At 49.8% G+C, this 17,327-nt stretch overlaps 1 protein-coding gene across 1 annotated transcript in view; it reads left to right on the plus strand.

Moving 5' to 3' along the window:
* Positions 1-238: 238 nt before the first annotated feature.
* DOCK2 (dedicator of cytokinesis 2) overlaps positions 239-17,327 on the plus strand; it is a 397,813-nt gene continuing 380,724 nt past the window's right edge. Inside the window, exons 1-2 of the mRNA XM_012649685.1 lie at positions 239-358; positions 14,462-14,545. Of these exons, the coding sequence (XP_012505139.1) occupies positions 316-358; positions 14,462-14,545 (127 nt within the window). The 5' untranslated portion in view covers positions 239-315. The remainder of the gene's footprint in view (positions 359-14,461; positions 14,546-17,327) is intronic.

Below are 17,327 nucleotides of genomic sequence, written 5' to 3' on the forward strand. Positions count from 1 at the left end.
CTAGGCTCAGGAGTCAGGGACACTCGCTGCACTTGCTGTGGTCGTCTGGGTACCTGCCTGGCCTCTGCCCGCTCGCCTGGGGAGGAGACAAGTTCGGGGTGGCCTCCAAGTTTTGGGGGGAGGGCCTTCTAGCCACGGGGCACCTTCTAGTGTGCCCCGGCCCAACAGGAGGAGGAGGAGGAGGGAGCGGGGCGCCCCGGGGAGGGCGGGCCCTGAGAGGGAGTTTGAAAAGAGGAAGGAAGTGGGGCCCGGCAGAGCGCCCAGCCACCCCCTACCGGCTTCCCCACGAGAGGACGCGAGGCCCCCGGCCCAGCCATGGCCCCCTGGCGCAAAACTGACAAGGAGCGGCACGGCGTGGGTAGGTGCGGCGCGCGGCCCGCAGCAGGGAGAAGGAAGGACAGGTGGCGGGAGAGCCGCACGCAGAAGATGCTGTGGCTTCTGGCGGCGCGGGCGCGGGCGCGGGCAGGGCGCGCCGACTGAGGGTCAGAGGGCGCGGCGGCCCCTTCAGCCTGCAGCGGGCGGCCCGGGAGCGGGAGAGGGGAGGCAGCGGCGAGAGGAAGGTGGGCACCCCACCAGCAGGCCGCGCCCCGCCCGCCCTCGCCCTCCCGCCGGTCGCGGGCCGCCCCCTCCTGGAAAGCTTCGGCGTATCCGAGACGGGGTCAGGCCAAGGGCTTGGCAACCAGGCTCCCTCCGTGTGCCGGGCTCAGCGTTCCAAGGCGCGGACTCCATCGCCCCATTGATGACTGGGCCTCGTAGAAGGAGCCCCACTGTGTCCTCCGCCTCAGCCTTGGCCGGCCCTCCGTGCCTCCCCGCACCCCTCTCCAAAGGACACACATCTGCCCGGCGTCCCCTGCCTGTTCTTCCTGGGTCAGATGACCCCTGCTTTGGCAGAGCGTCCAGAGCCAGTGCAAACCTGGGGCATGGGGCTGGAGGGTGGGATCCTTCCCTCGGCCCCAGAGACCCCTCCTGCCAGGTTATCTGGGAATAACCAACCAAGAAGCTGGTCTTATCAGCTTCAGCCATCTAAACTCCCAGAGGCCTCTGCCTCAAGCTGAGCGGAAGTGGTGGCTGGGGGAAGGGAGGCGGCAGGTAGGACTCTTTCTACTAAGTGGCATCGGTGGTGCAATCCCCGTAGACTCACTGTGGTTTTCAAACTTAAATGTCAATTTAAAAATCACCCTGGAGCTTGCTACACAGGCAGATACCAGAGATGAAGAGTTAGCGGGTGAGCGTTCCACAACCCAAGTGCCCAGAGTGATTAGGTGCAGGGTGCCCCCAGGCCACTGTTTGAGAATCACCATTCCGGAGAGAACAACATCCATTCACTTACGGGGCACGAGATACTGTCGGGCACTTTAATATGAATGGTCCTCATCCAGAGAACAAATAGCAATTCATATCCTGGGGCGGGGATTACAAAGTGAGGAGGGGTACAGCCAATGCTCTTGAGGAGTTATGGGTAAGGTTAGAAGCTTGGACTGGGAAGTCAGAACCGAGTTAGAATCTGGGCCTGTTTCTTCATCTATGAAGTGCGAATATACTAATAACCCAGGTCTCACGAGATTGTCATGAGGATGGAAAGGGGTAAGGTGTGTAAAGCCCTTGGTAGTGTGCTGGCTCGCTGAGAACTAGTGGCTGAGGTCAAGGGGCTCACCTAGTAGTTGTAGAACCAAGAGAGACACAGTCATGTACCCTAATGCCAAGTTCAGGACAGCCATGCCTTATAAGATTGTAGTATTTTATGGTTTACCAGACCCATTCTCATGCAATGTCTTTGTCTCACTTCAGAGCCATCCATGTGAGGCAGTGTATTATTATTCCCATTTTATAGATGAGGAAACCAAGTCTCAGAGTTCACATAACTTGGAAGTAATGGAGCTGGGCCTTACATTCAATTGTCTCCAGACCCTAGGCCTTTTGCACTGCACCAGGAAGGCATCCAGGAGGGAACATCATGGGTAAAGGCAGGAAGCTGGAAAGCATGTTGCATGTGGGTCAAACAATAAATAGTCCATTTTGGTTTTAGTATTGTTTGTAGTGAAAAAGAACATGGAAGAGATAGATTATGGCCAGATTGTGAGGGCTTTAAGTGCCAAACTAGCAAGTCTGGATTTCTTTCTATGAACGCTGGAGGTTTTGAGGAGTGTCACCTGTAAGAAGTTGGTATACTTAATTGGAGGGACAGGGATTGTACTTAGAGTAGAAGGGACGTTGGTAACAATTTTATCTGTCTGCTAACTGACTGCCTGGTTAGTTAATGTGGCAGGAGGCCATTTATAAACAACATTGCCCTTTGCCCTTTACCAGATTAATCTTCTCTGCTTGAGGCTTTTGTCAGTGAAGACAGCTTTCTCCTTGGAGGGGAGAGGGAAGGGCTAAAAAGGAGGAGGTAGAAAGAGAAACTAACAGTATCAGGATTAAGTGTGACTATGGGTGACAAAAAGCCTCCAAGATAGTGGTTTAACCAAGCTACAAGTTTATTTCTCTCTCACATAGAAAGCCCGGAAATGGTCTGTGAAGAGGTGGAAGGGTGGCTCATTCTGTGTCTTCCACTGCTTCCTTGGCACGTGGCTTCTTGCCTCCTGTACCACACTGGCTGCTTAAGCTTCAGCCATCAGGTCCACCTTCCAGCTGGCAAGAAGGATGAAGGGAACAAGAAGACTGTGGCTTTTCCCTTTAAGGATACTTAAATGAAGGCACACTTGATATTTCTCATTATGTCCTATTGGTTAAAACATAATCATATGACTGAACATAGCTGCAAGGGAAGCTAGGAAATGCAGTTTGTAATGTAGGCAGCCATGGGCCCACTAAAAATGAGGAGTTCTATTCCTAAGGAATGGGCGAGGAAGGATATTGGGGATGATGTATTAGTTTTCCAAGGCTGCCATATAACAAAATACCACAGACTGGGTGGCTTAAACAACAGAAATTATATTATCATAGTTCTAGAGGGTAGAAATCCAAGAAGGCCAGCAGGGTTGGTTTCTCTTTTTCCTTGGTTTTCAGATGGCTGTCTTGCTGCTTCTTCACATCATCATCCCTCTGTGCAGGCACACACCCTTGGTGTCTCTTCCTCTTCTAATAAGGACACTTGACATATTGGATTAGGACCTCACTCTAAAGGCCTCATTTTAACTTAATCACCACTTTATCTCCAGATATGCACTTATCTTTAACCATGGTTACATTCTGAGGTACTGGGGTTTGGAACTTCAACGTATGAATTTCGGGAGGGACACAAGTCCACAACAGATAATCTGTGGTATCTGACATGGTATGTAGGGACTATAAAGAGGGCTTCAACACAGGGGTCCTGAGATAGGTTTATTTACCCTGAAGCTGGGCCTGCCAGGCAGATCTGTGTGGGACTTCAGTTATGCTTGTAGGGGAGGAAAAAATTTCTTTCTGTTACCCATCTTGAGTTCTCTGGATGGGGCCCTGCAAATTAGACCAACACAAGAAAGATGAACAAGAGAAAAACAAACAGAAGTTTTATTAGCATGTTCACTGAACTTCCACATGGAGTGCACAGAGATGAATAACTCAAAGGAGTGGTTTAAACTTGGGCTGCGATAGAATCTTGGCAAAGGAACAATAGAGGTTTAGAGAACTGACAAGACAAAGGAAAAGTGTTCGAGGCTTCTATGGGCAGCAAACTGTGGGAAGGCAAATGTACGGGGGAAAACTCAAGGAAGATAAGGACTATTCGTGCAGGTCCATCTTGGAGCTGACTTTCTGTCTTCCTTATGTCCATAAAACTTAGCTGGGAGAGGAGATTTATGGCAGTCCTTATTTCTTAGAAGTTTCTGCTTCTAGTCAGATAAAGGAAGAGCTGGGAAGTCTTCTTTCCCCATTTGTGGATTCTTATTTGCCCTTCAGCTCAAAATAATCCTTATGCAAAGTGGCATATTTGGAGTGCATATTTTGATCCCTACAGCTCAGGTGTTCTCTGTGCAACTTGCCCCCAGTTATGGTGTTGCTCCATGAGTGGTATCTGGTAAGTATTTGCTGGTTCCCTCTGAAGGCTGGGAAGAAGAGTCTGTTCTTGCTGGCAGTCTCTGGCATTCTTTGGCTTACAGACGTATCGGCCTGATCTCCACCTCCATCTTCACATGCATTCTCGTTGTGTGGGTGTCTGTCTCCACATTTCTCCCTTTAGAAAGGACACCCAGTCGTATTTCATTAAGGCCCACCCTAATGACCTCATTTTAACTTTATTACCCCTGTAAAGACTGTCTCCAAATAAGGTCACCTTCTGAGGTACTGAGAGTTGTTAGGACTCTAACATCTCCCCTTTTTTTGGAGGGTGGGGGGAGGCACAATTCAAACCATAACAGGCTCTGCAAAAGCAGAGAAGGGATCTTTTCCACACTTGGTTGGGGAGTATGGAAGAATCCACAACCACCCCCTGGTCCAGCATGTGGGTGCTGTTACTGCAGCCCAGGACCCTGGACAGAGCTGGTCCGCGCAGAGACTGGCAGATTTGGAGGGGGCAATGCACGCTGGACTCTTTTGCAGCATGGGCTCTTGTTACAGGGAACAAAATCCATTCAAATTAGTTCAATTAAAATGTGTGTGGTGTGTGCACGTGTGAGGGCAGAGGAAATGGTGTGTTTTAAAGGCCAGAGGCATCACACGAAAATCCAGGAAACGGGAGCAGCCAAGCCTCTACAAGGGTGTGAACTGCCTCTCCTCTCATGGCTTCTCAGCTTCTCTGGGGGGGAGGAGAGGGACAATTCAAACCATAACAGGCTCTGCAGAAGCAGAGAAGGGATCTTTTCCGCATCTTGGTTGGGGGGTATGGAAGGATCCACAGTCACCCCCCGGTCCAGGGTTGTCGGCTCTGTCCTCCTTTCTGTCCTCACCAACTCCCTCTGATTTCATTGCTCCTTCTTAACTTCGATCTTCTGTGACACCATAATGACAGCCCAGCATGCCACCCACCCCTCTCTACACGGCATCCACCAAGTTGTCTCTCTGTTGTGTCTATTTGTTCAAAGTCCCAAGAGAAGATTTGGAGTGGTGGCTTGATTCATCTTTTTAAGAAAGACCACCCAAGTCACAGGTCACTGTCAGCCTAAGAATGGGCCCAACTCTGGTCGGTGCTGCCCCTGCCTGGTCCAATCCACTATGGCTGTGTCACATGGCTTGTTACTCGTCTAGCAGGGGCCACGGTGGGGACTGAATCTTTGAGGAGGAGGCATGAGTGGAACATGCATCCCACACACACCCAGGGCAAAACTCCACTGCAAAGGGACCAGTTATACTGCTCTTGTTGCCAAAGGCAATAGTTAAGAAAAATGGGTAGAAAGCACCATACACTCACTAACTCGTTTATTTGTTCACTCATTCATTCTTCATTTATTTCTAAAACATTTGCTGTGTTTATATGCCAGGTACTGCACTAGTCACCGAGATTACTAGAATTAGGCCAATATGGCCTCTACCCTTTTGGGGCTGATAGCCTAGTAGGGAAGATGAAAAAGAACTTGGTGGATAAATAAGTAAATCTATAATTACAAATCCTGATATGTGCTATTGTAACAGGGAAGCGTTGTTCCATGAATGAGAATATTGGAGGGAGGGGTCTTAAATCAGACGATCTGAGAAGGCCTCTGAGGAATGGGGAAAAGAACCCCTTTTGGGGCAGAGGGATCTTATCACATGTACCTTTGCTACAGAGGCCCACTGTATTTTTGGACTGGTCCCCAGAAATTACTCTGGTGCAACAAAAACACATGGATTAGAAATCTAATTCCTTCCTACTACCAATTCTTAGGTGCCAGGGCCTCCTACTTTCTGATGCTTCAGCAACTTGGGTTGTTTAGGAGTGCCCGCCGGGCTGGCTGTTTGATCCATGTAAGGAGATTGTCTAATCCCTGGGTATATGGGAGCCTCATTAGTTGGGGGACATCTTGCCCCCAACCATAATGTTTGTGTTTGAATGAGCCTTAATGACAGATTGTGTTTTCTAAGCTCTGCTTCCTCCTGAGATCAGCATCCTTATACTGCTGCTGTATTTTGAGACAGGAAATGTAGTCACCATAATGTTCTGCTAATTTCTGGACCTTTGGATTTGTTGGGTTTTTTTTTTTTAAAGCTTACAGGCCTTTTATTTAATAGTCAATTCCACATGGGTGCCACAGTCTGTGCTCTGCAGCATATGTTCTGCAAATGAGGAACGATAATGCTCATCGCCACACAACTCCAGAGGAATCTGGGTAGAGACACAACAAATGTTCCCTTTAATGGGCACTTTCTCCCTTCTTCCCACTTCCTTTAATTGGTGTGAATTGAAACACAGTCAGGCTGAGTTTGTGAGCTGCTGAAGTCTTATTCCGTTTTTAGTTCTCCTTGGAAAAAGTCATCCCTTGTGCCCCTGACCCTACCAGGTCAGCTTCCGCATTGGGTTAAAGTCACAGTGGCAGAAACGAGGGCGAGAAGGGGTATGACCAGCAACGTGGGCGCTTTCCAGAGACTTCTCTAGTCATTGCTCCAAGGCACTCGGAGTTCCCCTGACCACACCTGGCCCCTTGGGTCACAGCCTAAACCAGGCTGGTGGAAGGAGACTTAGGTGGACAACGTGGCTTGTGTGGATGCCCCAGGACTCAGCACAAGTGTGAACAGCACAGATGATCAGTAGGAGCTTGTTGGGTTGCATTAGTTGGTGGCAACACCAGGCCTTAGAGACACCCTGACTGGCATGTAGGCTGCAGCAGAGGGGCATCCCAGTGCCAGCGGAACCCTGAGGGTTTGCCCGGAAAGTGGGATTTGCTGCTTGCCTCACCTGTGGTGGCAGTAAGGGAGTTGTCTCAGGAAAGAACATTCCAAGTGGGATGAATAGCCAATGAGAAGTCCTGAGGAGGAAGCCTCTGCTGTGTGGGAGCCCAGCGTGGCTGCAGTAGAGTGAACCGGGGCAGAGTAGTAGGGAGTGGATTCTCCGGGGGATGGTCACATTGAGCAGTGCCTTGGAGGTATGATGAAGACTTTGGCTTTGCTCTGAATGGGGCATTGCAGGGTTTGGAGTAGAATTGTAGGACAACCTGTCTTATGTTTAAAAATGATTTATTCTAGCAGATTTATGGTGACTAATAAGGAGCAATTAAATGTGGAAGCAGGGAGACCAGTTAGGCAGCTGCTGCAATAACCCAGGCTCACACTGGGGCAGTGGAGATGGCAAGCTGTGCTGAGATTCTGGAAGTCTGTGCGGTAAGTTGAGCACATGGGATTTTCCTCATGGACTGGATGTGGGTATGAGAGAAACAGAGGAGTCAGGGTGACTCCAGGGCTTTTGGTCTGAACAGCTGGAAGAATGGGAACTACATATAAGACTTCCCTAGTTAAAGCCACCATCTAAGTTGTCATCAACATTGTCAAAAATAGTATCATTGTCTCGCTGTTTTATAGCACAGTTCATTTACAAAGCACTTGTGTTATCGTGTTTAATCCTCACAAACACCCCGAGAGCCTGGTACTTTTATTTTCATTTCACAGATGAGGAAATTGAGGCATAGAGACCTTCAAGGTGTCATTGAAATGCAGCCTGTTTCTACCATCCTGTTTCATTGCAGCCTCATGTTGAATTATCTGGGCTCTTCCAGATAAGCTCCATGATGGCAGGGCCATGTCTCTTACGCTTCTCCAGCACAGGGTGCCCAGCACAGAGCAGGTGCTCAGTTAGTAGTTGTTGGTTGGATAGATGAACAGGCGAATTGATAGTTGATAGGTGGATAACATGGATGCATAGGTAGATTGATAGGTAGATGGATGGATGGGTGGATGGATAGTTGTTGATTGGATGGATGGATGGATGGATGGATGTGTGGGGAGGGGAAGGGGTGGAGGGAGAGTAGGGGTTGGAGGTTTTTCACGTTCTGGTGGCCTCATAAGATTCAGATGGACTGGGTCACCCCGCTTTGCCTTCATTTTCCTACCCCACCCGCTTCCCTGTCAGGAGGCTAGGTCCTGAGAGAGCACCACAGCAATCAATGGAGTGCGCCTGAACTCTTCTCCAGACACTGGACCCTGCAGTTGGCCGCTGTACCAAGCCTGTCAGTTCTGAGCCCGGGATGCCACTAAGATGGCCCTGCCCTCCATCCCTCGCACATCAAGCCGACTTCCCCTCCCTCCTCGCTGCCCGCACCCCTCCCACCTGCTCAGGGGCTCTCTCCATCCTTCCCCTTGCCCGTCCTCTGCCCCTCCCTCTCCCTCCAGTCTCACTTCCTTCATGGGGCCGCTTTTTTCCTCTGAGAGCCCACAGCTGCTGTGGCTTGCAGTTTAGCCCGTCGCTTTTTTTTTTTTTTTTTAAGACGCTCCTTGTTTCTTGTGTGTTTATTTTGTCTTTTCAACTAAATTGCATGGAAGCTCCGGGAGAGCAGGAGCCATCCCCTCTCACTCCACTTTTCTGACCTGCAGGAGCCATCAGAGTGTTAGACACTCTCTGCATTTGGGGCTGATTTTATCATAAAGCCTCTCTTCCAATTCTACACTGTATGTGTGAGTGTGTGCACCTGTCAATGCAGGAGTGTGTGAGAATGTGTGTGAGTGTGCCCACAGGAGTACTGGAAGGGGGAGAGTGAGACTCCGGCATGATGTTTTAGAGCAGAATTCATTAACCGTGGCACTACTGACATTGCGGGCCAGGTAATTCTTTGTTATGGGGCTGTCCTGTGTGCTGTAGGATGTTTAGTGGCATCTCTGGCCTCTACCCACTAGATACTGGTAGAACCTACTCTCCCCTCCCTCCCCTTCAGGTTGGGACAAACAAAAACGTATCCAGACATTGACAAAGGTCTCCAGTGGGGCAAATCCACCCTCAGTTGAGAATTACTGTTTCAGAGAACTCATTGGAATCTCAACTTTCCTCTTGTTGGCCGGGCATGTCACTTTGCCTCACTAAAAACTGAGCACGATAATATGCATCCCATACGGTTGTTATCACGATCCCATGAGGGGCCTAAAGCACCTGGCACAGTGCGGGTGCTAGATCCGTCCCCACTGGGGAGAAGCAGCGTGGTGCAATGGCTGAGGACACGTGCTCCGGAGCCCACCTCCCTGCGGGGAAATCCTGGCTCGGCTCTTTCCTCACTGTGTCACCCTGGGATCTTACACTACCTCAGTGTCCTCATCTGTGAAGCCGAGATGGTAATAATTATACCCACCCCAAGAATCGTGGTGAGGATTAAATAGGTGGCTGTGTGGAAAGCCCGGGGAATAGTGTATGGGACATGAAAAGTGTTCAGCAGAGGGTGGCTGTTCCTGTGATTGCTGTGCTCTCTCCTGGGTGCTGCAGGAGCATCTCCTCTCCAGGGATCCCTCTGGCTGTGCTCCTTCTGCCACATTTGCTGCTGACTTGCACCCGGGTTTGAGCTCTCGTGTTGCTGCCAGAGGCTTCTGCTGGGTCATGGCATTCACCCTCCCTGATGCAACGTCAGGATGTTGCCTTGGTGCTGAGGCTGTCGACACCTGTTCAGAGACTTCAGGCACACTGCTTGTGCATTTCAATGAGCGCGTTTCACTTGAGTCCAAAGTGGACCTGCCAAAGGTCCCCCCCCGGACCAGCGACTCTTTAAAGCCTTGCTCAGGGACTGGAGAAGTGAGCTTCAGGCAATTACATTCTCTTTCTCCATTATTGTCCTTGTTCCTCTTATACAGCCAGTTGTCCAAACTCTATTAACACTCGGTGTTGGCCGAAGCTTTTGTTTTCAAATGTGTCAGCAAGTGGCAGGGCCCAGATGAGGTGCGAATCCATCTGGAAGGGTCATAGGGCACTTGATGGCTGCGTTCACACTTGGCAGCTGTGCTGGCTCAGCATCTCTTAAAGCAATGTCAAGAAATGCAAGAAAGAGCATAGCCAAAAGAAGGGGCGTACCTGCCCTTCATGTTCATTCGTTTTCCTTCAGTCCAACAAGTATTTATTAAGAGTTCGATAAATATTGATTGCACTTCTCTTGTGGTCCAGGCACTGGAAATTCAGTGGTCAACAAGAAAGACTCAGTCTCCAACCTCACTGAGGCTGGAGGAAAAGGCAGGACATAAGTCCAGTGTATGTATAAGTGAGTGTGATATCAACAGTGGGCTGGTCAGGGAAGCAGGGACTTTGGACTCCACTCTGAGTTTGAATCCACTTTCTACCACTTTCCAGCTGTCTGGCCAATATGCAAGTTCCTTAATCTCTCTTTGAGTTTCTTGTATGTTGCATGGAGAATAATACCTTGGAGGGTTACTGTGAAGATTAAAGGGTCTGGTACAAGTAAAGTCTTAGGGATTTTATTTGTCTTATCTGTCACTGTAACCCCAGGACCCAGAACAGTACCTAGTACACAGTAGATGTTCACATGAATATCTGATGAAAAAACAATGGAGTCTGTGCTTGGTATATAATATGTGCTCAATAAATGTTTACCATTTTCTTGGGAAGCAGTGTGTGCAATGGCTAGAATTCAGATTTCTGGATCTATCTATTTATCTATCTATCTATCTAATTAGGCGAATATGTTGTTTACCCTCCCCTTCCGTGGTTGCCTCATCTGTAAATATAAGGAAAACATTGTACTTATCTCCTAAAATTGCACAAAGCACAGAGACTATTCCCTAGTTGCTTTTTGAGCTACAGTTTTATAATGCCGATGTCTACTTTTACCTTATTTCTCTCGATTTGGACTCCTGATGAACAGAATACTTCAATATATTTAGGTAGAATTGGTAACTAATCAATGGATTAGATTTCCAGGGTTGTTAGAGGTCCAGAGCTATTGCGGTGGCTCGCCAACCTGGGATTTCCAATATAAGAGTTCTTGTTAGAGTCAATGACTCCAGACGGCTCTGGTACTTGGGAACATCCTTTCCATACTTGGCCATGAATATTTAATACTTTGGTCTAGGTGGGCTTGTCAGTTAAGAAGCTGCTGTTTTGGTTCCTGGGTATAGTTTTTCTATTCAAGGGGAGATCAAATCTTCCACATGGAATGTGTCAGTGTTCTACAGGGCACGGAGACCTTGTAAGATGAGGAGGCTGGAGCGGGTATTTGTGGGGATAGCAGACAGCCCGCGAGGGGCTGTGGGCAGGCTCCCCACCTCGTCTATCTTCTGTGGGCAGACAATAGCTGGGGCGAGGCAGGCTATGATTTCTTCCTCTTGCTTTTCTGTCATTTCCATCTCTCATTTGGAAGTTGGGCATGATTAGGCCTGTCTCACACTGGTCAGAAACAAACCGAGGGTCACAGATAAGCAATCAAACCCAGCAGGGTGGCATTCTGGTTGGAAGTTTCCTGTTAGTCATCTAGAAAACCTAACAGAATTGGGTATTCAAATGCAAAGCCACTTCCTTTGTCAGTAAGGTCTGCTCTGCTCCAAATGGAGCTGTAAGAGGCCCCTGTGCAAAGGCAGAAATACGTTTATAAATTAAATGGCCAAGTCAGTTACTTTCATTTTCTTAGTAACGATCAGAGTCCTCGGATTGAACAGACTTTCACATTGAATTCCCACTTTCAAGATCTGTCCGAGACATCTTAAGCCAACTGATGGCACCTTCTTGCCTGACGTTGCAGGGCAGAGGGTGAGGGAAGAGATTCCTGAGGAAAGGCTGGAGGAGACTGTCAGGGAACAAGACACAGTCACCTCCAAGCACCTGATGACACGCCTGATCTGCCACCGCCCCGGCAGCTAGTGCATTCTGTGGACGGTTTCCTTTTGTCTCTTGCATAGCCGTGTCGAGCTCCATGGCCAAGGCCCCAGGCAGACCTCAGGGAGGACGAGGAGTAGAGTCTGCCATGTGAGGACATCAGCAAACTGGAGCGTGTCCAAATGACAGCAGCCTGTGCGGGGATGGGGTTTGAAATGAGGTCAAGTGTGGCGGGAGTGAAGAAACAGGCCGTGTTTATGCAGGAGGAGAGAGGCCTCAGCATCCCGTCAGGGCCCTCTCTAGGTTTGCTTTTGGGCAAAGGATTAATTGTATTCAGTGTTGACCAACAGGGCCATTGGTTGTAAACTGCAAGGAAGCAGATTTAAAGGTGACATAAAGCTCCAAAGGAGTGTTCAGAAGTGATGCTAATAAAAAGAAAAGTGACTACCATTTATTGAGCACTTACTGTGGCCACACATGAAGTCATGCCTTTTATAGGCATTAATCTGAGCCGAGCCTCCCAGGAACCCTATAAGGCAGGGACTGTCATCTCCTACATTCTACAGCTGGAGAAACCGAGACTCCAGGGGATGAAGTTCTTGTCCAGGCAGGCTGCCCCCACGTGCCTTTGTGTGGATTACAAAAAGACACCCCTCCTCCAGTGGACACAGCACTGGGACAGGGCACAGGCCTTGGCGAGTGGATCACAGGTTTGGTGCTAGGCTTCACTGCTGTCTCGGCTGGGTGGCCTTGTGCAGGGCACAGCCTGGGCAATTGCACGCTGCAGCCCTGGCTTGAAGCCAGAGCCAGTAAAGAACAGAACTGGCCTCAAGAGCCACATCTGTCTGACTCCGGAGACACTGGCTCTTAACTCGCAAGCTTTATTATCTCTCAGGACTGGGACTTTCCATCTTTCTGAGAGCCCACAAAGGGAAGTTAGGGATATAGGGCTGGCCTGCGAGGGGGAGGGGAGGACACCGTGTGCTTAATTCCATTTAAACACCCTAATAACCTTGTGAGGCAGCCGCTGTTAACATCCCCAGTGTAAGAAAGTGAGACGCAGACAGGTGAAGTCACTTGCCCAAGAGCACACAGCAATAAATGGCGGAGCTGGGGTTCCTTCTGAACCCCTCTGCTCTCTTTGATGTGGTTTAGGCAGACATGTGTTGGGGAGGTGGGGGTGGGCGTGAGGAAGGAGGGAAGAGAGAGGGAAGGAGATAAGTGGTGGGAGGAGGAGATGAAAGGCGAGCTGGAGCCTGGAGGTGGTGCTCAGCAGTGTCCATCTGGACGCTGGTCACTCGTGTCTCAGACCACTGTCCTCATCCTCAGAGTTAAGAGGAGACAACTGCGGGGACGTGTACCTGTAGAACAGTGGTCAAGAACACGGGCCTGCACTCCCAGCCCCAGCACTGTGTGACCTTGGACAAGTTAACTAACCTGTCTGTGTTTGAATTTCCACATCTGAAATTTGAAAATAGTAATACTTCCCACCTGGAAGGGGAATTGTGAGGATTAAATGAGTAAATGCATGTGGAGAACTTAGAACCATGTCCGACATAAAGTGTTTCATCAGCGCTAGTTCTTATTAGGGTTAGTGCTGGCTACCTTCCAGATAACCTTGACTCATTTTGTTCCTCTTTGGGAGGAATAAGCACCTGTGGAGAACTTAGAACCATGTCTGGCATATAGTGTTTGATAAGCACTAGTTCTTCTTATTAGGGTTAGCGTTGGCAACCTTCCAGATAACCTTGGCTCGTTTTGTTCCTCTTTGGGAGGAATAAGCACTTGTTTAGAATGGGGTTTTCTTATCTTAGCTCCCCACCCAACCTTGTGGGATGGGTTAGAGATGGCATAGCAATGCCTGCTTCAACACGGGAACCAGACCACAGGGAAGGTGAGGCCATTCTGCGGCTGTCACCTGCTAGAGTGGGTTTGGCGGAGTCTGGAAATGTAGCTGTCACCTGTTGTGTGGGCAGCAGCAGGGCTGAGGGCCATCACGATGGAGCTCAGCCAGGGCCTCCCTCCTGGTCCGGCTGTATCTTTGCAACAGTGTGGGGCAGGGCAGTGAGAGGGGATGGGCCCAGCTCAGCCGCCCTTCCTCCAGGAAGCCTCCCATGGCCCCACGTGTGGGTCCTGCGTGCCACCGGGTGTGTACTCTCAGCACCTGTGCTCCTTCAGCCCCGTCCACCAGCCAGTCATTGCAGTTGAGCCTGTCAGCTTCTCCCACTGGGCTGAGGGGCCTTCTGCCTAATTCTGTCCTTTGCTTCCTGTTTAGGGAGCACCATTACATGGTGGGCTCTTCGCCATGTGAATCTCCTTCTTTCTCACAATGACTTTTGCCACGGATCCCCGGGGCATCTGAGCTGGAGCTCAATCCTGGGCCTGGCCGAAGGCAGGCACAGGCTTTCGGAGGCCACAGCGCCCTGGCCCTCCTGCTGCCCTGCTCACTAGCGCACCTCTCCTGCCTAGCACGGCGCCTCGCCTCACTTCCAGTGCTTAGGGTGTGGTTGTTTCTCTGTAATTGCGGCAAAATACACATGACATACGATTTGCCATTTTAACTGCCTGGTGCACAGCAAGAGGTCAGTCCACGGTAAAGGATATTAACAGCCTCACTGAGGTTGGAGCATGGGACCCGTGCAGAGGAGAGGTCAGGTTTGGATAATACACTGAGGCATTTAGGAGGCAGGCTGGGGCTGGATTAACTCCGGTGGTCGGCAGTGGGTTTCTGCACTGGTTTCGTTTAGCCCATGTGGGCTGCATGGGCGTGGGACGGAGCAGGGATTCAAGGTGACCAGGGGTCTCACCTGGCTGACTTTCTCTTCCATTTCACAGCCATATACAACTTCCAAGGCAGCGGAGCCCCCCAGCTCTCCCTGCAGATCGGCGACGTGGTGCGAATACAGGAGACCTGTGAAGGTGAGTCACCTACTCTGCACCCTTGGCTGATGGCAGCCCACAGTGCATTCCAGGCACCTCCAGCCCTCCCTTTGAACCTACAACTGTGGGGGTCTGCGTAGATACATTTTGCTAATGCTAGTAGTTACAATTTACTGAACCAAAATGCTTTATCTGTTTAGAAACTCGTGCTTCATAGAGAAGACCTAACTGGGCGGTGTGATGTTCGTTATGCTGCTCTCCATTTGTCACAGCGTGGGACTGTTTTGGCCTGCGACTTTTTCTAGATACACTCTTTATTAGTATCAATACTATTGTAAAGGAAGATAAGCATTATTGGGGTTTGGAAGGGTCTCATAAGCCATACCCGAATTCCAGGAGAACTGTGCATAATTGTGTGGCGTGTTTACTGCACAAAGACACCCAGCCCAGGGAGCAGGAGCCATGCCTCTCCTCAGGCTGGGAGCCCTGTCTTGGGCAAAGTGGCATCTCTTCTTTTCCCACAAAGATGCCATCCCCTTGTGAAGCCTAGTGTCCCCTGGGCTGTGTCCACCCGTGGTGGTGGTGGTGGTGGTAGGGAGTGCTTTTTAAAATTTGCACAAAGGCTAACAGCCTTGGACTCATGAGTCAGGCAGTTGGAAATCGATGTATCACCCATGTGACTGATAAACTTGATACTGGGAGCATGGCTTGGGTATAAGAACCAAATGAGCTTGCTGACGTGTCACTCACAATCAGGCAGGCTCTCCCACCCCTCCCTGGCCCAGCTGGGCCACCACGGTTCTGCCCCTGCCCAGGCCTGCCTGTGACTCCTCCTTCAGGGAGGGCATCAGACAGGTGCTCCCTGTGGCTGGGCAGAGCAAAGGAGAGAGACGAGAGGAGTGGGCTCAGCAGCCGCCTGCCGCTGCCCCCACCTAATCCATCAGCTCACCCTGGGGAAGGAGTGAGGGGCTGCAGGAGGCAGGTGTGAAGGAGGCCTCTCTTGGGGAAGCAGGGAGCCGTGGGAAGGGAGGTTACCTACGGGAATAGCAATCTCTGGTCCTTTCTACAAGCCAGACTCTGTGCTGAGTTCTTGGTAACACATTATCCTACTTACTCCTCACAGCAACCCACAGGACAGGCAGTATCATTTCCAGTGCTGGATTAGCTGTGTGCAACTTCCTAGGCGATGGAGCCCTCCAGCTCTCTCTGCAGATTTGTGCAGGGATGCTTGTGTACACACACACACACGCACACAGGCCTGGATACGTGCACAAACATGCACACACACACACACACACACGAAGACATACACAAACATATATACATGCACACAAACGCAAACACACATGCACTTACACACAGATACAAACCAAAAAACAAGCAAACAGAAAACTTTTTTGGGGGGGAACTAATTTGATATTTGATATTTTGAAAAACATTTAAAGAAGTCATCCTGGGGGGGGATTGAGAACTTTGTTCACTTTCCTTACATTTACTTTGTGCTTTTGTATTATTTTTACTTGGGGTTATGTATGAGAGGATGCCATACACTTTTCAGTCTCCAGGCCTGGGAAGATCCAAGGCTGGACCTATGAAACCCTTTTACACACAGAGTGGAGGAGAGTGGCATAGGGGTGAGGGGGCGCTTCCCACGCAGTGTAACCCTGCCTTTCACAAATCTAATTCTGCCCAGAGGCAGCAAAGCAAACTGTAGGTGTCTACTGAGGGTGAAGAATGAGAATAAAAGCAGCAACAACCCTCCTCAGTGTCGCTTATGTGCTACTGAATGCTGATGCTGAGAAACAGGCGTGTTTGCAGGTGAGGAAACGGAGGCTCAGGGATGAGAAATGGCTCACATGGGGAGCCAGTGGTGTTTTCTGATGCCCAAGCCCGCGCCCTTTCCTCCACCTGTGCCTGCAAAACAATGGAAAGTCCTTGTCCTACATTTCAAAATTCGGTTGAGTACTTTTCTCTTCTTTTATGCAGTTTCCTTGGCTAGAAAGCTGCAGGAAATACTCAGCACATGGGCTGCCTGAGGTCAGAGCCTAACCAGTACCTTTGCCTGACCTGGTGCCACGACCTTGAGGAAGCCTACACTGGTGGCCCCAAGCCACTTTCATCTTTATTCTTTCTTTGGGACATCTTTATTCTTTCTTTGGTTCTGCTTTTCCATTTTTAATTCAATTTTATCAGTCTTGTATTAATGTATCCTTGTAATAATCAGCCACAAAACCTTGCTGGAAAGAGCTGGGTGTATTCATTTGGTAAGTGGCTGCTAATTCATGAATCCTTTGAAAACACAATATTTGGAAGTCTGCTAGAATGATTCTAGCTAGCTGAGGAACTAGTATGTGAATTATTAGGGCTTCTCATGTCTACAGTCATGCCGGAACAGAGTTTTCAAACTGGAAATTTATGGGATCCTAAGGTGTCTCCGGGGGCCTTGGGGTGGCTAAAGGAAGCCGAGCCGTAGAGGGGTCTGAGACCAGGCCTGCTGGAGTCTGCTTTGCAGATGGGGAGTTTGGCCTGTGATTCTGGTTGAAAAAAACGATTCCTTCAAAAATATAAAAAACATCGACACCACAGTGTGAGTTAAAAATTAGCAAAACCTGTATAGAAGAAAGAACATGCATGTGCCCATGAAACCCTCTTATAGAAAACTACTTGAGGCCGGGCGCGGTGGCTCACGCCTGTAATCTTAGCACTCTGGGAGGCCGAGGCGGGTGGATCGCTCAAGGTCAGGAGTTTGAGACCAGCCTGAGCAAGAGCGAGACCACGTCTCCACTAAAAAATAGAAAGAAATGATCTGGACAACTAAAAA

Source organism: Propithecus coquereli, unplaced genomic scaffold (genome assembly GCF_000956105.1).
Source record: "Propithecus coquereli isolate 6110/MARCELLA unplaced genomic scaffold, Pcoq_1.0 Scaffold301, whole genome shotgun sequence".
Taxonomy (NCBI): domain Eukaryota; kingdom Metazoa; phylum Chordata; class Mammalia; order Primates; family Indriidae; genus Propithecus; species Propithecus coquereli.